This window comes from Planococcus citri, chromosome 4 (genome assembly GCF_950023065.1).
Source record: "Planococcus citri chromosome 4, ihPlaCitr1.1, whole genome shotgun sequence".
Classification (NCBI taxonomy): domain Eukaryota; kingdom Metazoa; phylum Arthropoda; class Insecta; order Hemiptera; family Pseudococcidae; genus Planococcus; species Planococcus citri.
Genome location: NC_088680.1, coordinates 1,315,072 through 1,339,774, shown reverse-complemented (window position 1 = coordinate 1,339,774; position 24,703 = coordinate 1,315,072). Strand labels below are relative to the sequence as shown.

The following is a 24,703-nucleotide window of genomic DNA, read 5'->3' as shown; positions in this document are numbered from 1 at the left end:
GACTGTCTTGTAAGAAAAAATTTAATTTTTATTTAAATTCTTGTTTTTAATGTTATTTTTCAATCAATTTTATTCATGTTCCGGTATTAGTGTGATGAACACGAAAATTTCACTTCTAAGATCTAGATCTTTATCGAGTATTTTGATCCACGGTTTAGGTGCTTGGAAAACTTGAAAAGTTATTGAATATATTTTTCATTTCTAGTATTGGGCAAATTATTCGGACTTCGCATGCAACGTACATCTTGGAACTCTGTTCACAATTACTTGATGATCAAAGATTTGCGAAACAGTTGAAACTGAAAGAAAGCATTGTTTTATAGTGAAAATTGATAGAAATTAATTTATTAATCAATTCAATTTTGATCATAATTCTCAAGTGGATCAAAAATCAATAATCATAGTGTTTTTGTGTTTTTTTTTTCGCGATTCGCGATTTTCAAGTTTTCATTTTTCAAGAATTTCAACTTTCAAGGAGTTCAAATACTAGTTCCGGTCAACTGGATGGTGCAATGTGAGAGACTCGTGACGTGACTCGCAAGCGTGACGGTTCAATTTCCAACTTGGCAACACAGCACACGGTGAAGAATTTGACAACGTGATGTTTTTTTCAACGCCATTTTGATTGCTGTTGTTATTAGATAACTTTGAAAAATAATTATTCTTTTGTGTTTCTTTCGTTTAATTTAATTACAATTTGAGTTTTTTTCTTTAATATTGCATTGATAATTTAACATTAACGTTTGTGTACGTTCGTTTGATACTCGGCGAAGCTTGTGATCATTTCTTTTACTTAAACGTAAGTGTAATACGTCAGCATTTCTCTTCGTTAGGCAGATTACCATTATCCCTTAATCTTGAGCCTTGAGAGTAACTTTTTTCCCCCTAATTATCGTTATTTCACCTGAGTTAATCTCTCAAGCGCTTTGTCTTATTTATAATTCACTTTTATTCTGAAATGATTATAACAGTTTCTGTTTTACTGTGTTGCAGGTATCAGGCTATCAGGTTTACTGGATTTACGATTGATAACAATAAGTGGTTAAATTTGTTTCAGTTCTGGTGTATTTAATCAACCGTCACTGATAATTCGAATGTTATTCTTTTATTAATTTTATTCTTGATATTCTTTCGGTCTTCAATGTAGTTGTGCAGTGGATATAAAAATAGTAAAGGTAACGTGGAAGCTTACAAAATTTTATCATCTAATAAGTTACTCTGATTTTGCAATGAAATGTTGCGGCGTTAATGTATACAAAATCTCGGTCCGGTTGTTGAAGTGAGCTGAAGAACTTTAATTGGCTATGATACCGTATTATACTAACGTAACTTGCAATCTGAAGTGGAAATGATTTTTACCTCGATTGCAGGTTTTATTATTAATGTTCTGTTGTCACGAGACATTCTAGTTTTGTGCCTCTAGTATTGTTATTAGGTAGAAAGTATTATGCATCGTTTTCTGAATGTCTACCGAAGTTGAAGAAGATTCGGCTGAGAAGCAGTTTAAGATGATGCTGCTTTTTCATTTAAGTATCTGACGTTGATTATGACCTATTCAATTGATGAATAATGACGTATCGTTGAATGCTACCAAGAAGGGAGGGAAACTTTCTGCATATCACTGATATCTTAACACGAGTAAAATTTGATTTGTGTTACTTGTTTACACTGAATGTTTGTTTAGATTTTATGATGTTTTCTAAAGATTTCGATCTTAATCGAAGTGATGCTATCGTTTTTCGTAAGAATGAAACTATTTTGGTTCAACGATTTATTCGATAATGAGCAGTATATTTGGTAAATCTGCAGATAAGTTGAACTTGGTGCCAAACGATTGACATCGTCATTAAATTACTAATTTTGTGAACTGAACTAATGGCCACTACTTTTGGTGATTAATTAAATTCTTCAATCCTACCATTGGGCAGTGTATAAAAAAAACGACTCTAGCATGGCTGAATGACTAAATGGCTTGCCATCTTGCTTGGGAAAATCAATACACTATTGGCATTGTCTTCAATTCGCTACTCTGATGCTTTATGACAGAATAATACCGAAACAACAACTTCACGAATATCATTTTTTCAGTTTCGTTTGCATGCATTTATCTTACTTGTTCGTTAACCTTTGACGAAGTAAAATCGTTATTTGTTAGTGTTGAAGCTGCTCCAGAATGACAAATCAAATCTCAATTTCAATTTAATGTGAAAAAAAAAAACAAAAAAATAGATGGAAGAAATGAATTTGATCACCGAAGTTCATCGAATATTTTTTCAACTTGACAGTTGATTTATGTACTTTGAAATCATATATCTGCTCTTGGGAATTTTTGGAATACTTTTATGTTTCTTTTGTCCTTAATGGTAACGAATATTATTTATAGGGAGATTTTTGTGCAAACTTATTGACCTTCGCTGCTTGCCCAACTTTTGAGTTGATTATTCCTGATTGCTTTCTTCTCAAAATTACTGAAATTGATGAATTGAAAGGAAAAACGCAGAGGTCATCTCGAGAAAATGTTTCAATAATGTTATCGTGGTATTATCGCGATATTTTGCTATAGTAGAGCAACATTGGAATAACATGACAAACTGAGTTAAACTTATAAAAAAATTTCGACATGCTTGTTCATGTGAACCTGAGGGATGACGAAAGCTATGAAGCATTACAACATAAATAATATTTTTGTTGATTTCATATTACGTGGATGTGAAAAATATGAATATTCATATTCAATGGCACGTTGAATGAATGTTTTTAATTCGATTGAGGGAGTACTCTATCTTAGTATTTGAAAAAATAAAAAATCAAAGTTAAAAATATTTTTTTCATGAAAAAACATTACTTTTTTGAATTTTAAGCATGAAGTACAAGTCATTTTTTGAGCACCCCCATTTCCTTACTCTCAATTTGATTGAATGCTTAGAAAATGTACCGATGGAATTTTTTCTCTGACAAGTTTACCAAATACTAAAAAAAAAAAATTAACAGAACTTAGTTCATTTGATTCAATTATATTGAAATGTTGAACTTTTTTTTCACCATATCGAAGGAGTATTTTGTAAAACTACTTGTACGATTTTATTTTTGAAACACGAATGAGATTGCGAATATATCTACAGTGAACTATGGGGTTTCCTGCATGTTCATTGAATGAGAGCTCACAAAAGAGATATTCAAACCGTCAAAAGTTTCATATTCAAACAAAAACTATCATTTATGGAACTTTGAAAATTTTTTTGAAAATCAAATTGGGGCATAAGTCGAGAAAAAAATATGAAATTTCACTTAATCAAGGTAGAAAACTAAAATTAATTATACAAGTATACTCGAATTTGCTTTTTAGCTTTTCAACCCGAGTGAATAAAATTTTGTGGGAATTTCCTCTACAGGATTCAGTATCAGTATTTTCCCAACCGACTCTAAAACCTCCTATAATTCGAATCTAAAGTCAAGTGTACTTATGTTACGTAAAGTTACAGAATTTTAGATTTTCAGTGTACTTGGTCTATATTTTGTCATTTTTTCACCTTGACCTCAAATTGCATTTCAAATTTTCCAAAATTTGAAATTTATTCAATTCAGCTTTCAAAATTTTGACTGGTGGAGTATTTTTGTATCTAGCTAGATTTGTTTGAACATGAAAATTTTATCGGTGCGAATATCCATCTGCGTCGTTGTTGTGAAACCATTTCTGTAGGGTTTGAGTTATTTTGCCAGCGAAGATACATACCTATTTCATACCTCGTCCTAATGGTATTGTTGGAAAACAGACATGGGAAATTTTTGCATTAGACTCTTACGTAAATATTCATTTTACTGGGCCCAAGTTCGGACGTATTCTTATTCGAATTTCTTACCTTCGCCGAGATATTTCTTCAAAAGATGTCCATCGAAAACAAAAGACTGTAATCATCAGCAAACCGTATGAGACTATGGGTACATGCGGTACTTCACGTACACATCTGTTTACAAACGAAGCAAATACATAATAAAGAAAAAAATGTTACATACCTATTACCTACTGCGATATCAGCGAAGAAAATTATCTGCTTGTAACCAAATCTGGACGAATTTCATCGCATTGCATTTTCCAACGTACCAGTTATTGGTTTTCGTATTCGCTGCTTTTCGCGATTCTCCGTTTAATCGTCTGCCATGAAAGCACTACTCGTATCTAGCTACCTAAATACCAATAATCAGGTAATGTATATGTATTGTGTTTAAACAATTTTGTCTTCGCAACGTCACCTTTATTTCTATTCGTAAATTTTCAATTTTAATTCAGTTTGAAGTGATGGCATGAGTTTACTAACGATTTACGAAGGTTTGGTTGTAATTTACTTTTATTCGAATGTTTTTTGAAAATATCTGTTGAATCTGTACTTCAAATATCAGCCTCCCAACCCAAAGCCAGTGTTAATCGAAGTGTGATTTTCGTCAAATCAGGGGTTCAAAAAATTTCATATCCGTAGCATAAACGAGTTCATTCCACATCTATTGAACCAAAATTGGCGAAAAACGGTTCGCACAAGGGAAAGGAGTTGAATTTCAAAGTTGTGCCCCCTCCACTTTCGAGTAAAAATGAACTGCCGAAGAATCAATCAAAAGTGTCCTTGCAATCAATCCAAATGAGTTGGAATTTTGCGAGAGATTCAAAAATTTTCTCGAAAACATCTTTTGAGGTTGAAATTTTTGTAATGTAGAAAATCAGAACTTTTTTGAGCAGTTTTGAAAAATTTCAGCTTTAAATTTATATGATTTTTGGCAACTATCGAAGAAGAGATACGTGGCTTAAGTATCAAAATAGATCGAAATTATTTAAAATGCTTTGTAATTTCATCAGAAATAATTAATGAAATATATCCACAAGTAGGTAAACTAGTAGGTTACAAGGCATCCTTTTTCAGAAGTCCTGAAAATCAAATTCATAGACGTTACTTAAGGGACACTTGGCTAAATGGTGAATTTTGATTCAATTTTTCTCACGAATGAATAAAAATTTCATATTTTTAAAATTATAAATCGATACTTCGGAGTCCAATCTCTTAATTTTAATAAGAAATAAAATTTCAAAAATTCAATCACGCCTGGAAAAATTGTTTCAAAATTCACCACTTAGCCAACGTGATCCCTAAGTTAGGTTTATGAATACGACCCTTAATTTTGGGCTGAAAATTCTTCTAACATGTCTGAAAAAACATTTTTGTCGTTACATTTGGATTTCTCGCGAAATGTTAACCTATTTTAATAGGTCACAAGGTCACTTGAATTATTTTGCAACAATTCATTTTTACTCCTAATTGTAAAGGGGTGTGACTTTGAAATTCAAATAGTTTTCGTCAACTTTTTTATGGACAAGGAACGAACTCCTCTGTGTGATATTGATGTGAAATTTATTGGGCCTTCGATTTGACGCTTCTTCAAGAATTTTTGTGCTAAATTTGCCTAAAAAAGAGACTCAAGGGGCACTAGCGCCCTATTCTGCATACGTAGCAAGATGGACTGCTGGAGTAAATATTCGGAGTGAAAAATGTCCCTTACAAAATGTTTTTTTTGTGTCACGGCACCACCAAAAAAAGCGATACTGCCAATGATACAATTCTGCAATTTTCCATGGGAAGCTCCAAAAGCAATAGATAACGAAACATCTTTTTGAAAACCCAATTTTGGGCCCATAGGCATCCCCCCCCCCCAATTTTAGGATGAAAGAAGATTGGTAATATGTATGAATCGAACCCGCTGAACTTGAATATGAAGTTAGATTTACAGTTGGGCCCTCCTAAAAGTCACATTGAGGGGTTACTCAACATTTTTTTTTTTTTTTTTGAAAAATGCTTCATTATAGCTCTATTAACGACATGCAATTTCTTAATCACGGTTTCCTTGAATTCTATTACTTTACAACTAGTAACTCGTAACTATCACGATGGTCAAGGGTTCTTTTTGGTGAAAATCAAATTTAGCAGAATTGAAAGTTATACAGAAAAAATGCTAGCTCCAGAAGTGTCCCTAAAGAGAAGATCTGGGCCCTCATCAAAGATGAGGAATTTTCGAAAAAACCGTGTACCCGATTTGTTTTGAGAGAAATGGTCCAGTCCCAAATGAATGTATTTGAGATTCATGCGTCTATCTGTGCTATTGCAGTCAAAATCCAAGACCACTTTTAGGGTTCTACTGAGCGATTGTAAAATTTGCAAATCGTTTATTTGTGGATTAGTTGATGTTTTGAAAATTTTTTCTTTGCAAATGTTTCGCATTAATGACGGCAAAATATTGAAAGATATCATTGCTGAAACAGAGGAAATATTTTGGAACGCAGTGATGCCAACATTTTAGTTTTCAAAAAGTCGTCGAAAATTTGAATTTTTTTTGATTTTTTTCATAGTTGGCAATAATGATAGAAAAAATTGGCACCACGTGCGTTCCAAAATATTTCTTCAGGTTTAGGGATGATGATTTATCTTTCTCTGTATTTGGATCATTAATGCGAAATATTTGTGAAGAATCCCACTGAACAGGAATATGAAGTTATATTTACAGTCGAACCCTTCTGAAGGTCACATTCGAGGCGTTGGGTTCTCCAAAAATTGAATTTTTTGTGAAAAATGCTTCAGCGTTGTGCTATTTATGCCATGCAACTTCCTGATCATAGCATATATACTTAGTGCTACAAAACGACGCATGTTTCACTAAAAATTCAATTTTTGGGCATTCCTCTCCTTCAATGTGTTCCTTAGGAGGGCTCAATTGCAAATCTTAACGTCGTATTAGTGTTCAGCGAGTTCGATTCGTATGATAACGACACCCATTTCCTCAATCTTCTGTCGTACCAAAATTGGGGGAGGGAGTCCCTATGTCCTATGGCCCCAAAATTGGCTTTTAAAGAAGTTGGTTGGCTTTATATTGTTTTTGGAAGGCCACATGTAAAATTTAAAAACTACATCACTCACTGTACTTGTCGCTTTTTTTTGGTAGCGATGACACAAATATCATATTTTTTTAGTGTTTTTTGAGTTTTTCAAGGAAAAAATTGAAAAAACACCAAATAGTACTCACGCAGATATATTTTTGAAAGAAAAAAAATTTTGTTTACTGGAATTAAGTTCGGAGATATCCTATGGCGGTTTCAAATTTTCTCTTGTTATTACCCCTCCCCCCCACCCCCGAGGAGCCAAAACATTTTGAAAACATTCAAGTTGCTTTTTTTTCTCGTATCCGGTCGACATGCCTAACTTGACATGAGAAAAATACTTGATCTAAACCTAAATCTAAATACCCTTCTCCTGCCAGTACTTGATTCAGGTTGATTACATAACTCATGTCTTCTCCTGCATTTATAGTTTGGGCGAACTCTAAATTTTTTTATTCAAAACTCGGTACGATTTCTACCCGAAAAACGCGTATTTTCTCCATTGTGGGCAAAGGGTGTGGGGTATTTTTTTTTTTTACCCCAACTTATTTCATCAAAATTTCAAAAACCTGAGACCTATTTTACCCAGGAACACCCTTTCATCCCCAATTTAGAAGAGGGTTGTACTCCTTTTTACTTAATGAACTTAAAAAGTAAATAACACAAATGAAATGAAAATTCATTTTTTTTTTAATTTCCGCGATTTTACAAGAAGAAAATAATATGGATTGTTTTCCACTATTTGTAATCTTTCATTTTTGAAGAAATAGTTCACAGCTAATATCTTTGTGTCTGATGAATGTATACCTAAGAGAAAGTTACTTGATACATTTTTGCAATACTTGTCGAACCATGGTAGTTGATCATCATTTCATCAATCTACCGTGATTAAGTTAGAAAATTCAGAGACTGTACATTTCATCACGAAGAAGTACATATTAAATTCATGGAACGAGCCTCCGTGATTTTTTCTTGTGAGCATAAAGAGTTATTTTTCATTCCACGTCTTCTGAAACTTGTACCTATTCACCCTAAAAATACAGTTTTTACGAACAACCAAAGCTGTTTAAATTTTTCAACAATGAGTGACTGCTGTGGCACTTCGTGCATCTACATAGTCTAATGGATACGTGGGGTTCTCACTTACGTAAGCTTCACGCCAAGACTCATCTTTTCAGCTGTTTTATTTGCGCAAAAATTGTCCATATCGTACGGATGTTCTTACCTTTTTAATATTTTTCACGAGCTTTCCAATAATATTCTAACGTGCATATCGTAACGCTGGGATGCATTACACCTACAACCTACACACAAGCGAATTAGTTCTCACGATCCGAAAGAGAGGAAGAAGAACATCTCCGTTACCATTTCATCGAAAGCATCTTTAAATGTTGTTCTTAATACCTACGTAATTTTCTACTGATGGGAGAATATTTTTCTTCGAAGCTAATCAATAACCATGAATAATCGCAGTGAAGAAACTCATCCTCAGAGGCATGTCATAATACCTATGAGGATAACAATAAAGCGAAAAGCTACCACGATACCGAGGTTTACTGCTTGTTCATCGAGTTTTATTCAATGGCTTTAGCTTTTGGACAGTTTAAAACCACAAAATGTAAGCCGGAATTTATGATGGAAAAGGTGTTTGTAACTGGTACAGAAAATATTGGCTCGTCCGTAGAGTGTTCAAAGAAATACGAAATTGATGATTGATGAACGAAAAGGGATTCTGTGATAGGTATATTAGGTATATTATAGGTAAGTAGGTAGCGGATGGGAATCAACGAACAGGTTTCAGAATAAGCTATGGCTGTGAGAAATATTGCAGTCTTCGACCACGTACAATTATTATTAACTTACTCACACTTACTCATTATAACTTTTTTCTAATCTTTATTTAGAAAAAAAGTAGGTATATATTTTGTGATTTTTTCAACACTCAGTGTTGAAAAAAAAAGACAAAACAAACGTTTTTTTTTTGTTTAAAACAGGGTTTTAAACTGCTGGATCCTCATGCGTTTTAAACATGTTTAAAATGTGTTTTGAACACGTTTTTAACGCAAATTCGTTTGCTTTGGATTCAATTTTTCATACGCTATCCAGTCATCAATTTTTAAGGTGCGACGTCATAAAATAGCTATAAGGCTCAAAGAATATTAAAAAATTGAAATCAAAACACAAAATTTGCCTTCAAAAAAAAGTATAGGAAAAAGAATGAAAATTTAAAAATTCAGTTCCTTCAATTTCAATACTTACTTTTTCAACGAGAAATGAAAAAAAAACGTAATTTTTTTTAGGAAATTAGAGTTTAAAACAAAAAAAAAAAAATTTAAACAGAATTTTGTTTTAAATACTGTCTGTTTTTTTCTCGACGTTTTAAACATACAGTCCTGTTTTAAACTGACAACACTGCTAAAGGCAGCAATTTTCTGTACCTCTACCTACCTATGCGTAGGTTATCCGCGCCAGAGGAGAGCTGTTTACACATTTTCATCTATGTAGTTGGAAATTGAGTAAATGAATATACTCGTATTTAATATTTTCTCTGTGATAATTTTACTGATGATACGATTACCGAAAATATTGCAAGACTTAATATCAGACGGAATTGAGTCATCTCGCTACAATTACAAATCTTGTTTATTTCTCAACTAACGAGCTAAAAATACAATATGTAGTTATGTACATACTTCGGAAAATATCGAAATATCAAACCAAAATTAAGAGCTTAATAATTACCGATAGGTTTAGATACCGTACCTACGAGCTACGTTGGTTTAAAATTTAAAAAACTTGAATAGGTACAATTTTGTGATGTTTTACTCCGACTCGAAAAAATTCTCCCTTCCTTTCCTTCCCTCCTAGCGAAAGTCATAGCTTCAACTTTTGAAAATTGATATGTACAAATAATACATCAATCTACACAATATGCTCAACATATTTTGATAAAGATGGCGTGTGAAAATTGATGAACAATTTTTGATATATTTCCTTTGAGATGAAGACCCCAGGGGGCTTGAAAAATGTCTCTTTTTTTGTTGCGTACTATAAAATAACGTTTTCCTTTTATATGTACCGTAAACTGGGGTAACATTGAAGGATTTTTCAACATTTTTTATGTTTAGAGGTATGAATGGCGGAGGTAGGGGAAATGTGTGTGGTGCTTTTGATAAAGCTATGTCAGCACTACGTTTTGGCGGTTACAGAAGTTGCCTACCTTTTTCCTGTCAAGCGCAAGAGCCAAAAGAAGTGCCCTTCAAAGTTACCCAGCGTTTGGGGTAACATTGAAGGCCCCTTGAAATGTGCTTCGCTCAAGGTCAAAAATCATAAAAAACGTGAATATTCACTTCTTGGTCACTTTATACGCATCAAGCACTTACAAAATAATCCATATTCACAATTGAATTTATGAAAGAGTGCTCCAAAATGACGATTTGAAATTTTTCTAGTTTTCAGGCATTTTTCATGGATTTTTGTCAATTTGACCAAATTTTATGATTTTTCAATGATTTTAGAGCTGTTTTTCAAGTTTTCACATAGTTTTTAACAAGTTTTCAAGCAAATTCATGCATTTTTGGACAATTTTACTGAAATTTCATGATTTTTTTATAGCTTTCAAAGTTACCCCAGTTTGAATATTATTTTTTTACTCCTCGGGGAAGAACTTTGGCACATGAACAAATGCACTAATTTATCTCATTATTTGAAAATTCAAAATTCCAGACACCGAGCTTTTCATGTTAATTAAAATCAATTAAAACACTACTTTTTTTCACTTGCTTTTTCACTGGTGTTGGAACCACCAGTTGAAAATGATAAAATAGGAAAAATAACTGCCAAAGTGTACTCTATCCATTCCCAGTGTCAGAATTGTTCCATACTTCATAGTTCCACCGCCATGGAGCATAACGTGATGAAAAACCGCACCCTTCAATGTTACCCCGCGATTTCAATGTTACCCCAGTTTACGGTATATGTATTCAGAATGGAATTCTTTGCAAATTCAGAAACATTAAAAAGTTGTTGATTGTCAAAAATTTCAATTTCTGACCGAAGTTTTTCCGAATCTTTATATTTTTGATACATATTTTTATTTAAAAATTGTGAGAAAAAATGTTTACCATTTTTACAGCGTCTACTTGGAGTCTATGCGTGATTACTTCAGGTTTTTGAAAAAACAGTCCCTTCTCAAATAATTAATCATTTGAGGGGGGGGCGGTAAATCTTTTTAAAAAAACGAGTTACAATAGGCGACAAACGTTGCATTTATCTAATCTAAGTATACTATCTACTTTAACACAATACCTAGAAAAAGTGAAATGGTCTCAACATGAATGAAAGTATAGGTAAGTCGATGCTTAGTGCATCTATTTGAACATTCTTATACAAAAAAATGACCGAAATATACTTAATTGAATGATGAATGATGATCGTTGTGTTATGTCGAACCTACCACGAGTTTCGCTCTTCATTAAATTTGAAGCATACCAGTAAAATGGTCACATCGCATAACATACGATAACTGCACTTCCTTCAATGTTGCTGACATTCCATGGCAACCTGGTTTATCGAAATGGCAATTCAGCGCTGTTACTTCGTTTTCCTGCAGAATAGTGAAGAAAATATCCACGTTATTGGCATCTGTACTCCTGCTGTTGATTTGTCCAGTTTTTTTGCGTTGATATGACATGGCGGTTTGGAAACTACCTCGAAAAGCACAATCATTTTTAGTACATATCACCGTCGCAAATGGTAAAAAATTGAAATCAATTTGTATGCCACAAAATAGTATTATACCTTACTTAAAACACCGCAAACATGGTTTTATTGTAAGATTATCGTGCAAATGTATATTTTTAGTCGTCCACTATGTTAGCCCAATTGAATATGAAACTGAATTCTTGGGATCCAGAAATGTAATAATTGCCGCAGAAAATTTGGAACAATTGGTCGGTATGCTACTGTCTCATTTTTGCTAAAATTGCTAAAAAAAAATTAGATTTTAATGCCAAAACATTCAAAAATGATCGATTCTTGTCATCGTTTGTTTTGAATAATTGTCGAATAAAAATCTTTTTTTTTTTTGCAAAAATCGTCAGAAATTCCCATTTTTGCAAAAATTGTCAAAAAGTCTCACTTTTTACCAAAAGTTCTCGAAAAATCCAATTTTTGGAAATAGTTGTCAAAAGATGTATTGTTCGACAAAGTTGTCGAAAAGCCTATTTTTTTCCCCAAATAGCCAAAAAGTACTGCTTCCTTGCCAAAACTTACAAAAAGCAATAATTTTCGGCAAAATTTCCAAGATATTCTTGCTTTGTCTCCAGTCTCCAAAAACATTCAAAAAGTATATTGATTTCTTCTTTAGCTGTCTAAAAAATCCCGTTTTTTGACAAAATTTGTCAATTTATAAAACTTACTGTCTTCAGTCTAGATTGACAATTTTTTTGTTGCCAAAGTTGCTAATAAAGTTATGTTTTTTTTTTCATTTCTTCGATCAAACTTTTGTACATACTAATATTATTTATCATTTAGGAACTGATTCTCTTTTCGCAGAATTTTGGTGTTGAGATTTTTTTTCAATTCTCTTTGGGGAACATTCTGACTACAAAATCCAAAAATTTTGGCTTGAATTGATGACTTTTTAAAAAATGTCCTTTCCGAAATCCTGCTTTCATCCTGATTTAGTATATTATGGTCCTAATAAGTGTGAAACTTTTTTTTTTTTTTTTCATTATAGAGCTTCCTAAATTACATCGAACTTTATTCATTTTCAAAGCCATACCTGCGAAGCGACTGGGTGTCCACAAACCTGGAAAAGTCAGGGAATTTCAGAAATTTCAAGCAATTTCCCTTCGACAGTCAGGGAATTTTTCGAAAGTGTTCTAGTCGTTTTATTGTATTTACGTATTTTGGAAAAAATTTCCCTCGCGTCGCTTGGGTAATTTCGCTCAGTTCGGGCTGGGAACCGAATGTATTAAAAATCGTAATTTTGTTAGTGCAAAGGAGGGGTAATTTAGTGTTTGGAAAACCTGGAAAAGTCAGGGAAAATCATTTCCAGAAATTCGTGGACACCCTGAGCGAGTAAGGAGTATTTTTCAAAAACTGTTTACTTTGCAACTACGGAATGGAAAGTGATTATCAACGAGTGTTAGGTTTGTTTCTTGGACGAAATTTTTGTCATTTCGAATAAAAAAAGTAGGTCAATCGATTTTAAAGTTCATTCAGTTTAGATTTTTGAAAGAAACACAGTTCGAATTTTTCGATGAGTACTTGCTTTTTCTTCGATAGAAATTGGAAAATACCTACCAAAATTGCTTTAGTCGATTGGTAATTTGATTTCCACCAATTTTTGAAGAGCTCAACTTGAAGAACCACCGACGACGTGACTCAATAAATTTCTATCAGTCACATCAAAACTCAAACTTCAACCTTTTCAAGACGAGACGAGTAGCCGATTTCGCCGCTTTCAGATTGTTTCCATTCAGTTTTTCGGAATTGAACATATTTGTAAATTAAGCGAGAAATGATTGATAAAATATTAGGTACTTTTTTATTCGACTCATTATTATATTATTGTTCTGAGGCCTCTGAGGGCTGTAAAGCTTTCCAAGGTCGACTGTCTGTCTGTCTGGCTTCTCAAAGTTGCCTGTATTGCTGCCCGACCTCATAAGGTCATTGACCCGTATGTCTGGTTTCTCAAGGTCACTGACTTACCTGTCTAGCTTCACAAGGTCGCCTATATTTCTGTCTGGACTCTCAAGGTCGTCTGTATTACTGCTTGGTTTCGTGAGGTCATTGACCCGTCTGACTGACCTCTCAAGGTCGTCTGTAAAATTGGCACCTTCGTATTCTCAGATATCCAGGCGTGCTAATCTTGCAAGTTCTGTTTTTGTGCTGCTTTTTATCAAAAAGGCCTATTTTTTTTCAATCGAACATCAAACACTTTTGAACTCGTATGTTCCCTTTTGTAGAAATATGTACAAATCATCGCGAAATTCCCAATTTGCCAACTAGAAAATCCAAATTTAAAATTTGTCAACTTTTCAGTTTAGGTAATTGAATGTTTTACAATTTTCTAAAAATATTCCTTTCCTCTGTTATAAATTTTTTTTTTTTTTTTGGAAAAAATGCTTTGAAAAAGTTTGAAAAATTATCATGAAAAACGCTTAAAAGAAGTTCAAAAATTTAAAAAACGAAAAACTAATTACGTACCTCCCTAAAAAAATGAAAATATCCAAAAACATTGGAAATCCGAAAAATTTACCTATAAAATTTTGTTCATTTTTAGACAATTATTCTAACAAGGGAACCTCTCGAGGTGTCACTCTCCGATTTGAACGGGACCGTGATTTTTGGAAAGAGCATAGTCTAAAACCCTTAAAACCAAATTTTCAGCAGCCCAAGTTCGTTTTTCGATTTTTGGCGAATTTTTGAAAATTCAAAATTGACTTTTTTTGGCGATTTATATATATTTTTTTAAAAAGTACGTACTTGATCAATAAAAATGGTCCAAATAAGTCCCAAAACTAATAATAATTACCCAAATCCAAATTTCACCATTTCCAGCCATTCTGGAGCCTCCAGCGCGATTTTTCAATTTCTCCAAAATTTTGAATTTGCTCCAGAAGGCGTGAATATGAAGTTAGGCAGCTAAAAATCGAGTTTTTACCCCTCTCTCCAACTTTTCGTATTAGAAAATCAACATTTTGAGCCGATTTTGATGGTGACACCTCAAAAGTGGCTTTTGACCAGCTTTTGTCAAAATTAAAAAATCAAAAGTTTCCCGTTTGTGTGGAAATTTTCGAAATTTACGCGAAGCGCTGTATTTTGTGCAAAACTAACCCCCCAAAATCCTAATTTCACCATTTCCAGCCATTCTGGAGCCTCCAGCACGATTTTTGAATTTCTCCAGAATTTTGAATTTGCTCCAGAAAAATAGAGTTGTGTATTTAACTCGACCTGCTAACGAGTTTATCTACATTTGAGCCGATTTTGGAAGTGACACCTCAAGAGTGGTTTTTTGACCAGCTTTTTTCAAAGTTAAAAAATCAAAAAAATCAAACGATAACCGTTTGTGAGGAAATTTTTGAAATTTGCACGAATCTCTGTATTTCTTCAAGCACTAACCCCCGGAGCGCAAATTCTACCATCTCCAGCCGTTTTGGAGCTAGAGTGACACCTCAAAAAACCAATCTTGAGGTGTCCCTCCCAAAATCGACTCAAATGTAGATAAACTCGTTAAACAGGTCGAGTATAATACACAACTCGATTTTTAGCTGCCCAACTGCATATTCACGCCTTCTGGAGCAAATTGAAAATTCTGGAGAAATGGACAAATCGCGCTGGAGGCTCCAGAATGGCAGGAAATGGTGAAATTTGGATTTGGGTAATTATTAATAGTTTTGGGACTTATTTTGACCATTTTTATTGATCAAGTACGTACTTTTTTTTAAAAAAATATAAATCGCCAAAAACAGTCAATTTTGAATTTTCAAAAATTCGTCAAAAATCGAAAAATGAACTTGAGCAGCTGAAAATTTGGTTTTAGGGGTTTTAGACTATGCTCTTTCCAAAAATCATATCGAAATGTGACACCTCAAGGGGTTTCCTTGTAAACAAAGAAATAAGTAAGTTATAAAGCGTTTACAAAATGCCGTGCTCGCTATAAATTCAAATAATAAAGGTATTCTCAACACATTCACCCCTCCTAAAAAATCACGAAATACCCCCGCAGGCATCGAAGAAGCGAAAAATTAGAGAGTGAAATTTTGACCGCCCTGTCGCTCGAGAAAAGAAGTCCTTAAGTGTTTGAAAAATGTCCTGCCAAAAATCTTGCTAAAATTATGATTTTATTTTCATTTTGACATATTGTTAGCTCGTACCATATGATATCATTTTCAAAATACAATTTCAACTTGAGCTAAAGCGATTTGCAAATTTTCAACCGCGTAAAATCCTAAAAGTGGGTTTGGATTTTGATGACAATGGCCTTGGGCTAGGTCGACATAGAATCTTGAATGCTATCTTTTGGAACTGCGCCATTTGTTCTCCTAAATTGGTTAACTAGATGCTAAAGCTAAAGAACCACGATTTTTATTTGTTGAAAATTACACAGCTGTTTTAGAATTCATAACCATATCTCTACTCCAGGGAGGGAAGGGGAGGCACCTCTGGAACTAAAAACTTTTATGAGTGACTTTCAACTCAAAATGAAAGTCTCCGCAGCGCCGAATTGGTCGAAACTCTCCGCAGCGGAAATGAGTGGTAGACAGAAGCAAATATCTGCACATTGCCTTCAACCATTTTCAGTAATTTTTTCAAATTTTTTAACGTGGAAGATTTTTATTTTCAATTCGGAAAATTTTCGTTGTATTCAGTCAGAGTATGAAGTGTACTAGCTCCATAGCTCTTTTTCTAGTATAAGTACATTTTTTCGTGCTTCCCTCTTTCCCCTCGTCCCTTTCTAATATATCGTAATTCAAGTAGGTACTGGTAAATTACCTATATACGTAGCAGACATTCAGACAAGTAGTCTGCACCTGCAGTTCATGTTGAAATGGGCAGTGAATGTGATAAAATTACCGCAGATTTGTATACATTTATAGCCGGAACATTTTTTTGCAAAGATCTTTTGTTAAGCATAGTATACTGATAATAAGCTATTCGTATGTGTGTCTATAACTTATTTCACTATTCGCTATATGTCGCTGCATTTTTAAAAAACGAGTCAATCGATTGATTTCAGACCCTGTCGTACGTAGGTAAACATGAGTATAATAATTCGACTTCAGAATCTGCCTTGGAATGCGAATGCTGCTGATATTCGACAGTTTTTCCAAAATCTCACGATACCCGATGGCGGTGTGCACATAGTTGGCGGTGAAAATGGAGACGCATTTATAGCATTCGGGTAAGTGTGCTGACCGGTGCGAGGATACGGTCCAAAAGACCGTAAATTTCGATTTTATTCGTACACCTGTAACCTCTAGATCGGCTAATCTGATGATTTTTGTTTTTTAATTTGTTCACGGCAGATCGGACGAAGATGCTCGGCAAGCTATGTTGATGGACGGAGGCAACATCAAAGAAGCCAAAGTAAAGTTGCTGCTTAGTTCGCGGACAGAGATGCAAAAAGTAATCGAATTAGCCCGACAGCAAGCGCTGACGCTGCAAAATTTAATGCAGTCGATGGCGGCAGCCACCTCATTCGGCGCATCTCCTCTATCCATGCTACCGAACGTATTATCCGGAATGTCGTCGGTTTTGCCTAATTTGTCGTCTTTGCAGCCGGTCATAGCGGCTTCTGTGAACGCCTCTTCATCGGTTACGATACCCGCTCCGCCGACCAGCGCGGATTTGAAAGATATTAAATCGAGCTCGCAAACCGAATCGTCGAAAACCAGCAGCGCAGCCTCGACGACGAAAAACAGCGGTAAATCATCGTCTACGACGAAAACGGACGGCGGTAAAACGCGATCGCGAAGTATTTCCAGATCGAGATCTAAATCGGTTAGTAAGAGCAGATCGCATTCGCGTAGTCGATCTAGATCACGATCTCGAGATAGACGATATCGTGACAGGTATCGATACGGTGGAAGCGGCGGCGGCAAATCCAGGGATTCTAGAAGACGTCGCGATCGAAGTCGCAGTAAAGAGCGAAGTCGTAGCCGAGATCGGTATAAAAAACGCAGCAGAAGTAGAGAGAGAAGAAATCGCGATATAGAAAATATCTACAAATCTCGAGGAGACAATAAACGAAGAACGCACGATAAAAAAGATAGGTCGCCGATGCACGACGATAAAGACAGAAACGGTCATAGGAAAAATTCCGATGGCAAAAGTAAACCGGCCAGCGTTAGCGAATTGAAACCACCGTCATCGCAACAACAACAACACCAACAACAACACCAACAACAACATCAACAACCAAAAAATGAGTCGACTTTATCGAAAGCATCGTCCGTTAACGATGCTAAAACGAGCGAGCCGCCATCCGTAGACAGTGATACTGTTTCCAGCATCGTAGCTCGTATTTTAGCCAAGACCAAAGCTGGCGCTAGCGCTAGCGAATCGTCGCTCGAAAAACCGTCAAATTTCAGCGGAAACGTTGCAACGAAAATAAAATCAGAACCTACGTCGGATGCGTCCAAAAGTTGGATGAACAGCGTTCCTTTACCACCGATGATATCATCTTGGATGGCATCGCAAACGACCAGTAATAATAGCTCGGCCACCACCGAACCAGAGAAAAAAGTTACCACATCTTCGTCGGAAGCTTCGTCGACGAATAACGAAAACAAATCGTCAACCGGTACGCCTTATCCACCAGTGATGCCACCGTACGGAATGTATTCTGCGCGATTCCCCTTCGGAGCCGGGTTCCCAGCGCCACCGACTATGTATCCGTTCATCGGGTATCCGACTGCGACCGCTGCAACCGGTACCGGAACACCGGTCCCTGTGGCTCAACCTTACGTACCGACGGCTGGTGCTAATCAAGCTACGCCGATGCCTATGCCACCGGCGGCGTTTTACAATCCTTATCAACAAGCTGCCGCCGTTCAACCTACGGTCAACAACAACGAATCGAGTAATCAGTCGTTGAAAACAGCGCATTCGCGAGACTACAGTAACGAACGTCGCGGACCACCGTCGCATAAAATGCCGAGACTGGATAACAACGATGAAACGAAGACTGAAAGAAGTACTAATTACGACGATGGCAATTACGATCATTTCAAAAGACCTACGTCGACGAATAGTTCGAGATCGAGTAACTACCCTTCTTACTACGACGATGGCGATTCCAAGTCGCGAACTTATCACAACGATAATTACAACGGCGATCGAAGAAACAATCGCTTCTCTTCTTACGACAATAACAGTAGTTATTCGTACCGTACTAACAGGAACGACGCTTACGAAGATACTTCGAGTAATCGTCGAACGTATCATAGAAGAAATTTTTCCGACTCGGATGAAACGAAAACGAACGACGAGTTTGATCGTAAACCTAGTTATAATTCCACATCAGCGTCCGCTTATCCCGGAAGCGTTTGCGCTCTAGTTGAAAATTTGCCGTTGGATGTAGTCATCGACGATATAAAGACATTCTTTTCTCCATTACGTATGTACGAATCATCCATCAAATTACAGGTGTGCAATAAAGACGATAGCTCTAGGAAAGCGTTCGTTAAATTCTTGAATTTCAACGATAAATTACAAGCTCTAAAATACAGCGGTAAATTTTTACGATCGTTTCGTGTCTCTGTTTCCGATATGGATCCAGCTATGTGGGAATCAGCCGAAGATCGTGTGGTCGCATTGACCGATCAACAACATCTGAAAGTTAGTTTCATTCCGAAACGCGCCCAAAAGCAAGATTTACTCGACGCGTTTGCGTTTACAAATCCAGCCGACGATTTGATACTGATGAAAGATGGAAAGAAGGATGCTTTAGTAGCTTACGTTAAATTCGCCGACAGCGCGACGGTGAAAAGTATTCTCGCCGATAGGAATAAAATTTTGGTTTGCGACAGCCGCGTGAAATTAGAACCCGTTTCGGAAGAAGATTTCCTCGTCGCTAGAGCCGATTACCAAACTTGCGACGATAATTTAGACGTCGATAATGGGCAGAATGAAGAAACCAGTGATAAAGTTAGCTCTAACGAATTCAATAAACCATGTGAAACCGACGAACGACACGAACCTCAAAGCCCATCAGAATCGAAATCCAATTGCATACTGATGAAAAACCTACCTTATCCGGTCACCGATCTCGATATTGTTAATTTCTTCTCCGATTTAAAGATAATACCGTCTCAAATACATATCATGTTCGATACGAATTATAAACAAACGGGTGATTCATTTTGCGAATTCGCTAACCCAGAACAGGCAGCGGAAGCGGTTGAGAAAAAAAATAACGGCAAAATGAAGTATAAAGCGGTTACATTAAAGATAGTTCCTAAAGAAGAAGTATTAAAAGTGATCACTAATCAGTTACCGGAAGTAGAAGAAGCAGAACCTTCCGATCCTCGTCCCAATAATAATTTGCCTCCTCCTAATCCGAAACCTTACGCGCCTAGATTTCCGGCGCCTGCTTACGGAGGAGGTCCAGCACCAAGATTTTATTCACCTAGAGGACCTCCGCCCCATGCACGACCACCAGGACCGGATAATTTTGGAAAACCAGGCTGCGTTGTTTCTTTAGAAAATGTCCCTTTTAAAGCCGAAGTCGAAGATATACTAGAATTATTTAGCGAATTCGACGTACAAAGGGAACACGTGATACGACGATTCAACGATAGAGGGTTGGCTACCGGTGACGCTAGAGTATGCCTTAGTAGTCCTTACGAAGCTCAAAAGGCTACTCGATATCTCGATGGCCAACTTATTTTTGGACGGCGTATTTACGTTCGTTTGGTATAAGCTTAGAATCTACTGTAAGGTAATTCTTACAGGTTGTAAATTTGTTCGTGTATGTATTGTTGATAGCTATGTAATTGTCTATATTTGTACTATTTTGTAAACTTCAAAACTTAATTTATTTTAGACGATAGGTAATTTATTTATTTATGAAAGAGCAAGTAGCATTCAATGTCAACACTGAGACTGACTACTTAACTGAAATGTTTGTTAAATAAGGCGAGAATTCTTCAATTTTTTGATGTAGTTTGATTGTAGGTATACCTATTGTTTGTTATTTTTGTACAGCAGCTTATTGTATATCTTGTCATTTTTTTATTCGTGCATTTCTTACAACACTTATTTATTTTGTAATGACATTTGTAAAGATGTTGAATCGTCGAGCGTATGAAAGAAATTAAACTCGGTCAATTTTGTACAAATTGAAATGCATATATGTACATATCCGCGAGATCTTCAAACTTTTTTAGTTTTTACTATCTCGAAAATATTTTGTCCTTTGTAATGATGTGATAAAAAAGTTCAATGAGCAAACGAATCGTTTGCAGAATTTTTTTTTACAAATTTGTAACTATCTAATGCCTAAATATAGCGCATTTTCTGTTGATGTTCAATTCTTTGTAGTATTTCTTTGCCGGTGTGTTGTTCAGTAAGAATTTTATTTAAAAAATTGTTTCAGTGACTCGTAATGTACATTTTAGGTACTTCAGTTCAGTAGATCTTGATAAGAGTTGACATATTTTGAACCTTTAAAGTGGAAACATGGAAAATAATCACTTCTATCCACCAGATTAAGTAGATAAATCAAGACTGAGCTCATGCTCAATATACTCAACTTTATCTAAAGTTTGGGGAGATTTTCATGGTCCATGATAAAGTAACGAGAATTCGAAAGTTTTTTGAAGTGAAATTATACGATTATAATTCATTTTTTCGCCGTATTCCATCTTCAAAAAATATTTCAACTTGGAAAAATATCTGAGCTTGAGCTGAATTCTTCAACTTTAGGGTTTAACCAACTTCGGGCCTCAGCCTCAAGAAAGTCAAGATCGTGATTTTGCCAAATGCCTGATTGTCAGATGATGGCTGAAGTTAAGTGAAATCACTAATTGAGATGAAATCCATGAAATGAAAATTTTCAAACTGTTAGAAAATGAAATTTCAAGAAAAAAACACTTTCTATTCAATTTTTTTTTAGCTATTTCTTTCCATTTTATTTTAAACCATTTCGTTGGCTACATTGTTGGTTTTGTGACATTAACGTCGTTTGACGTCATCGAAAGATTTTTCATAGTGTTTGTGTGAGTGTGTGTGTTAGTTGTAGTAAATGCGATGGTAAATACGAATTACGAATACTTATTATTCGAAATTCAATGCGTTGAGTTGAGGAAAACTTGAAATTATATTTTCGCCTCGTTTAATTACATCCTCATAAGGAATATAATCAATTTTCTGCAGTGAAGTTACGTGTTGTATGCGGATAATCATTCGTCAATTGTGTTGGAAAAGTCTTTCCTCAGCTATGTAAGTTGTATATTTTTACCACTTTGAAATCATTTGTTTGGCGGGTTGTTCAAAGTTTGCTGAGGTACTGTGTAGGTCAAGGACGATGACGTATTTGTTGATTTTAGACTATAAAATTAAACGCTTCATCAGCACATCAGCTTCATGTCCATATCAATTTCACATCAATGCTGAAAAATATATTGCCCCTACACTCGTACATCAATTCGTATCACTGGGCTCATATCTGTATCACTATTCGTTTCGTTGCTTTCATTGATTTCATCTTCTCAACCTGTTCTAGATTGTGAAATGTCTAATCAACAGTACTGTTTGCGTTGGAAGAACCATCAGCCGAATTTCATTTCGGTATTCTCGTCTCTGCTGAGCAATGAAACATTGGTAGATGTAACTTTGGCGGCGGAAGGTAAACATCTTCAAGCTCACAAAGTGGTCTTATCTGCATGCAGCCCTTACTTTCAAGTAAATCTTCTATTCGTCGTTAACAATCTTGAGTATATTGGTGCTTGGATGATGCTTCTTGAAAAAACTCTTCTTTGCAGGAGTTATTCAGTATCAATCCTTGTCAACATCCGATCGTTATTCTGAAAGATATATCGTACAATGATCTGAAAGCCATCGTTGATTTTATTTATTTGGGTGAAATAAACGTCCCTCATGATCATCTGCAGTCCGTGATTAAAGTAAATGAACTTTTCATCTACGTATCAGGTTATTTTTTATGCTAGTGTTTTTTTTTACATTTTTGATTCATTTCAACAGACCGCCGAATCGCTGAACATTAAAGGTTTGATAAATATGCCCATTGCTACGTTACAAGCGGAATTCCAAGCTGAAAAAAGAACCTCTACCGATTTGCAGACTAGTTATAGAAGAAAAAGACTGAAAAAACATTCTACAGAATCGTTCGGGTCTGCGTCCGGTAGTTCTATCGAAGAAATAGAGGTACTCGGTATTGGTAGTTTGAAAAACGAGAGTTCCATCGACATCAAACTTCACAGCGTTTCAGAATTCCCAAGTGACAGTCAAAACCAGCCAACTCCTGAAATAGTCACTCCTGTATGAAAATCTGCTTTGATTTGTTTCTGTTTGCTGTGTATTGTAACGTTTGACTTATGGCTTGGATTTTTGTTATAGGCTTGCGCTTCAGAATTAAATTTGAGCACATCTCGGATCAAATCGGAAGGTAAATTTCCGGAATACATCATCTAAAACTGTAAATTTATATAAACGTGTTTGAAACATGTTTTCAACAAAAAAAAAATGATTGAAAAAGTTTTAAAACATATAAAAAACATTTTACACGTGTTTTTTTATGTGTTTTAAACACGTTGAAAACAACTAGATTTTTGAGAGTTGGCAAATTTATAGTGGAATCTGAGAAACTTTGAATCAGTATAGTGTTGCTAAAAATTGGATAAATTTGCAGATAACGCAGGAGGCACAAGCGTAATCACTGGAATAATAAATAAACGTTACCGTTTACTAACCAGACAATCGCATATTACGAAACAAGATCCAGACGGAGACGAGAACAGCGATATCGATTTACCACCTTCGCCTAAACGACCGCTTGGGAGACAGTATTCTGATCCTACCCCTCAACAAAACATTACTTCTGATTTAACGGATAAATCCGGTTTCCTCACCGTACCAACGTCGCATTTAACGAAGCAAAATTCTGATTCAGCCTTACCATCGAAAAGAGAAAGTTCGGACTCTTTTTCACTGGACGAAGATCTAAAAAATAGCGCCATTTTACAACAGGTAATTAGACCATATTATAACGTGAGGTGAAAAAACGCTGAGCTGTCGTGCTATATTGCACTATAGAACTCGTTTTATTTATCCGCGCAAATTTTATACTTGGTCTAATCCAATGTACTTAATATTATTTGCGTGATTTTAGCCTCGATCCAATCATTGTCCGATGCTTCGACCTGGACCAGCATTAGGATGTAATTTCTGTTGGAACACGATCGACAATCATGGAAGAATATTACGTCGAAAAACAAAATACCATTGTCCCGAGTGTCGTACCAATCTTTGTATTGTTCCTTGCTTCCAAGTAATTGTCTTCATCATGTTCAATTTTAGTATCATTAATTCATTATCGATCAGTTAGTTATTATTTTTCATGCTCGTTCGTTTTCAAGGATTATCATACGAGAAAAGAAGACCTTGATAATGAAAACGAACACGCTAAAGAAAATCAAAAGGATTCGTTAGCCGAGGATTCTTCGCTCCAACGATCAACGTTACAGAAGTCAAAAACACCGTCGAGTTCATCCGTGTGAAATTTGTTGTGAAGTCTAGTCAATTTGAAGTATCTGTGATAATTTTGCGAAGGAAAAAGTGTTTTTTTAAAAACTTTCATGTTGTATCACTTTGATTAATTTTATTGTACCTCGAATACCCAATTGATCAATAGTTTTAACGACGTTGACGAGTCGTTATTAATTATTCGCATCGATTTTATTATTAGAGTGTTTGTTTATTGGAATAATTTTTCGTTGTGGATAGAAGTACTGTTATGAAATGTTCGTTATCTTCATGTATATATATTTTATTTTTAATTACAAGTAATTATGTTTACTAGCAATGCTCATGCTGGGCTTTTATTTTGTGCAAGAAAAGTTGTAAATCCTATACTACATATATCTAGTTTTTGTCTCGAAAATGAAATAATTTCCGATGAATGGAAATTTCATGGAAAGAATGAGTCCGACTGTCTGACGTCGTGCTCGTGCTTAAAGTTGCTCAACGTCCTCGAATTATTATTTAAGATGAATTTGAAGGGCTTGATAAGAATTGAATAATTTCTTGGAAATTCTA

The 24,703-nt window shown here is 35.3% G+C and overlaps 2 protein-coding genes across 2 annotated transcripts; both read left to right on the top strand.

Moving 5' to 3' along the window:
* The first annotated feature begins 614 nt into the window (after positions 1-614).
* Positions 615-20,958, top strand: LOC135845421 (RNA-binding protein 12). Its single transcript, XM_065363952.1, has 4 exons — positions 615-799; positions 994-1,175; positions 16,662-16,826; positions 16,951-20,958. The coding sequence occupies exons 3-4, from the start codon at positions 16,684-16,686 to the stop codon at positions 20,345-20,347; spliced, it is 3,540 nt and encodes a 1,179-aa protein (XP_065220024.1). The 5' UTR covers positions 615-799; positions 994-1,175; positions 16,662-16,683; the 3' UTR covers positions 20,348-20,958.
* Positions 20,959-21,653: 695 nt separating this feature from the next.
* On the top strand, positions 21,654-24,466 carry LOC135843238 (broad-complex core protein isoforms 1/2/3/4/5-like). Its single transcript, XM_065361054.1, has 8 exons — positions 21,654-21,868; positions 22,152-22,330; positions 22,411-22,551; positions 22,631-22,927; positions 23,006-23,054; positions 23,298-23,635; positions 23,778-23,936; positions 24,025-24,466. The coding sequence occupies exons 2-8, from the start codon at positions 22,160-22,162 to the stop codon at positions 24,163-24,165; spliced, it is 1,296 nt and encodes a 431-aa protein (XP_065217126.1). The 5' UTR covers positions 21,654-21,868; positions 22,152-22,159; the 3' UTR covers positions 24,166-24,466.
* The last annotated feature ends 237 nt before the right edge of the window (positions 24,467-24,703 follow it).

Coding starts and splice junctions, on each gene's coding strand:
- LOC135845421 (XM_065363952.1), top strand. CDS start 16,684: ATGAGTATAATAATTCGACTTCAGAATCTGCCTTGGAATGCGAATGCT. Junction 16,827..16,950: donor GACGCATTTATAGCATTCGG/GTAAGTGTGCTG, acceptor TGTTCACGGCAG/ATCGGACGAAGATGCTCGGC.
- LOC135843238 (XM_065361054.1), top strand. CDS start 22,160: ATGTCTAATCAACAGTACTGTTTGCGTTGGAAGAACCATCAGCCGAAT. Junction 22,552..22,630: donor ATCTGCAGTCCGTGATTAAA/GTAAATGAACTT, acceptor TCATTTCAACAG/ACCGCCGAATCGCTGAACAT. Junction 23,636..23,777: donor ATAGCGCCATTTTACAACAG/GTAATTAGACCA, acceptor GCGTGATTTTAG/CCTCGATCCAATCATTGTCC.